We start from the raw sequence: 3,671 nt of genomic DNA, 5'->3' as shown, positions 1-3,671 counted from the left end.
CTCTGTCACCCGGGCTGGAGGGCAATGACATCATCATAGCTCACTGGAGCCTGGAGCTCCTGGGCTCACATGATGCTCCCACCTCAGCCTCCCAGGTAGCTGGGACTACAGGCACACACCACTATGAGAGGCTCACAAGTAAGTCTTCACTAAATAGTGTATAAGGGGAATGGGCCATGCAGGTGCAACTCTGAGAAGAAACAGTAATTTTGTAAAGCATTTCTTAAGAAGTAGTCTTTGCTAAGCGAGCATTCAGGTAACTAAACTACTGCACAATGAAATGTTTCAGGAGGCCCAGCAATCCCCTATTCCTGGAGGGTCACCTGATGGCATCTCACCCCTACAGCTGCTTTTAGCTTGTTGTTGATTCCTAGATTCCCTTCTGAACTGGGACACAAGTGCTCTCCAAAGCCAGGCTGCTTTTGGGATGTGAGGGCCTTTTTAGCTCCCCAAATCCTTAGGCCAGGCTCTCTAGACAGGAGGACAGGGAAGATTTACAAAGCCCACATGAAGCGGGGAAGCAGCTCAGGCCCTCCCTAGGTCCTCATCAAGGTTTCCTGACTGCCAGGTGAGGGTGGCTGCAGAGCTCCGGACACCAGTCCCTGCAGGAGAGGATCCCTGGGTGGGCGAGCATCCGCAGATGTGGCTGGGCACGGTGCCAGCAGCTGGGGCAGGACTGGTATGGCCCAGGCTAAGCTGACAGGCTGTGGGATGCAATCCTTTGTTTTCATGCATTTCCTTTTATCCCGTCCCCCTTCCCCACTGGTGACAATTAGTCTTTGTTTTATAGACTTCTGGTTGGATGATATCCCTATATGTACTGAACATACAGATTTGTACATGGTTCGTTCTGTTTCTTACTCTTTTCGCTCCTCATTCTGTTGTGAAGCCCCAACCATGTTGCTACACGTCTGTCTCATCTGTTGCTTCCAACTGCAGCACAGTGCTTGACAGCATGCATCAAAAAAAACTACCTTCTCAAAACACCGTGCTGGTAGAACACACAGGGCAGCCAGTTTGAGAGCCTTACTCCGCAGCGTCACATTAGACAGCAGTGCCACAGGGCATCCGGGAATACGCGCACCATGACTGCACGCTACGCAAAGACACGTCAATGGGTGACGAAATACAAAAACAAAGCTATTTCTGGCTGGGCACGATGGCTCACGCCTGTAAATCCCAGCATTTTGGGAGGCTGACGTGGGCAGATCACAAGGTCAGGAGTTCGAGACCAGCCTGGCCAACATAGTGAAACCCCATCTCTACCAAAAATACACACAAAAAAATTGGCCAGGCGTGGTGGCATGTGTCTGTAGTCCCAGCTATTTGGGAGGCTGAGGCAGGAGAATCGCTTGAACCCAGGAGGTACAAGTTGCAGTGAGCCGAGATTACGCCACACTGCACTCCAGCCTGGGTGACACAGTGAGACTCTGTCTCAAAAAACAAACAACCCAAAGCTATTTCTTTAGGAATGCCCGTTTTTTGTGCAATTTTTGAAATAGATAAACCCTAGGAGGAGCCTCCTTTAGGGAGGGGCTCCGACTCTGTCGGGGGTGGGAGGAACATACCCACTTGGGCATCTTGCCCCCGTCGGGGTCGTGGTGGTGGTACTGCAGCACGATCACCGTCACCACCACCGAGAGGCCCACGATGATCATCGTGCTGGCGAAGTACTGGGCTGTGGAGAGAACAGATGCAGGGTGAGACGCGGCGCTCCTGCGGCACTGAACGTCACAGGACACGCACACCCTGACCAGATTCTCTGACCGTCAGGGCCTCAGGATGCAGTGATGCCACGGGCGGGGCAGATGGCCTCCTGTCACCAGCCAGGCCTGCAGCCCACATTCTGGGTGCGCAAAACCAGCCAGCGTGGTCTGACTTCCCACCCACGGAGTGGCCTTCCCTCACTTCACTTCCATACACTCTGGCCTCCCTGTCAGTAAGAGCTAGCATCGCCTGACAGGATGGTGATAAGGTTGTTCCTGTGAGTAAATACTGGATGTCAGGGCATGGGAACCATCCAGTGTTTATGATGCAGGCCTCTACTGTGCTCTAGGGGCACAATGAGGGCAAACCTGCACACCACCTGGCTGCCAACTGTCCAGCCTGAGGAAGGGGTCAGTGGCAGGGACTTTTCAGGACGAGAACTTCAGTCTCAGCTTTGGCTCTAATGGGCCATGCGTGTCCTTCCACCTGGGCCCAGGTGAGAAGCAGCATGGAGCATCTGAGTGCTTCCACCCTGGTCCACTAGCTACTGGTTGTGAGTTTGGAGTGAATGCTCAGCCTCTTTGGGCCTCAGCTCTTCAATGGGGGTGGTGCAAAGGATGACGTTTGCGTCTCCCAACATAGTTCATGTGTTAAAACCCTAGTCCTAACTGGGATGGTATCTGGAGGTGGGGCTTTGGGACGTATGAGATTGTGATTTGTAGTAAGAAATATGTATTTGGTCTTCCATTTCCTGGCACACAGCTCCTAAAACCTTTGAATCTCTGAAGTCATCAGTGTCTTTTTATATGCTAATAAGATGACTTATGGCTGAAGTTCCTGGATACCCTCAGGATGGGGTCTGGTTGCCAGGGGAACCAGTCAAGTAATTAGAGAGTTGGAACCTTCAAGCCCTGTCCCCTCTCCCAACCCTTGACCCCTGGGGAGGAAAGACGTACTGAGGGTTGAGTTGGTCACCAGTGGCCAATGATGTAATCAATCATTCCGACGTAGTGAAGCCTCCATAAAAACCCAAAAGGATGGAGTTCTTTGGAGGCCTTCCCAGTACTGAACACGTGGAGGTGTCTGGAGGGTGATGTGCCCAGAGAGGGCATGGAAGTTCCATGCCCCTTCTCAAATACCTTGCCCTGTGCATTTCTTTCATCTGATTGTTCATCTGTACTTTATAATTAGTGAATAAGTATAAGTAAAGTGTTTCCCTGAGTTTACTAGAGTGAGCCACTCTAGTAAATGGCTGAACTCAAAGATGTGCTTTTGGGAACTCCCTGATTTATAGAGTTGGTCAGAAGCATGAGAAGCCGTAAGTTCTAACTGGCATCTCAAGTGGAAATGGTCTTGTGAGCCTTAATCTGTGAGTGCTGTGCTAACTCCAGGTGGCGTCAGGACTGAAGTGAACTAGCTGTAGGACACCCAGCTGGTTTCCAAGAATTGGTCGATGTGGGAGAAACGCCCCCCTTTGGTGTGAGAAGTGCTGTGTAAGTAGAGAAATGGTGAGTGATTTTCTTAGGGTCCTTGAAGAGGTCCTGAGGGTGCAGCCCTCATGGATGGGATTAGAGTCCTTCCTGAAAAGAGGCTAAAGAGCTAATTCACTCTCTTTTTGTCCCGTGAGGCCACAACGAGAAGAGAGGGTCATCTGTAAACCAGGGAGTGGTCCCTCACCCGAGCCCTGCTGGCACCCTTATCTAGGACTTGCAGCCTTGCAGAACTGTGAGAAATAAATGTCTGTTGTTCAGGCCCCCAGTCTACAGCAATTTGTTATGGTAGCCTCCATTAAAATAGAAACCCCTTCCTTGCAGCATTTGTGCAGTGATGAGCAATTACACAGGCCAAGATGTCTAGGAGAAAGGAGGCGGCGTTCTTTAGTGGGCAGCTCTGATTATTAAACCTTTGGTGTGGCTGTCTGCTCAAGAGGCTGAGCTCTAAGCAGCAAGCATCAGGGTGCAGGA

At 51.2% G+C, this 3,671-nt stretch overlaps 1 protein-coding gene across 3 annotated transcripts in view; it reads right to left on the bottom strand.

Moving 5' to 3' along the window:
- CHRNA7 (cholinergic receptor, nicotinic, alpha 7 (neuronal)) overlaps positions 1 to 3,671 on the bottom strand; it is a 164,675-nt gene that overhangs the window by 5,292 nt on the left and 155,712 nt on the right. For all 3 annotated transcript variants that reach the window (XM_012000574.1, XM_012000576.1, XM_012000575.1), the window contains one exon: positions 1,569 to 1,678. In XM_012000574.1, the coding sequence (XP_011855964.1) occupies positions 1,569 to 1,678 (110 nt within the window). The remainder of the gene's footprint in view (positions 1 to 1,568; positions 1,679 to 3,671) is intronic.

This window comes from Mandrillus leucophaeus, unplaced genomic scaffold (assembly GCF_000951045.1).
Source record: "Mandrillus leucophaeus isolate KB7577 unplaced genomic scaffold, Mleu.le_1.0 Scaffold631, whole genome shotgun sequence".
Taxonomy (NCBI): domain Eukaryota; kingdom Metazoa; phylum Chordata; class Mammalia; order Primates; family Cercopithecidae; genus Mandrillus; species Mandrillus leucophaeus.
The sequence above is the reverse complement of the archived record's forward strand: the minus strand, read 5'-3'. Positions and strand labels throughout refer to the sequence as shown.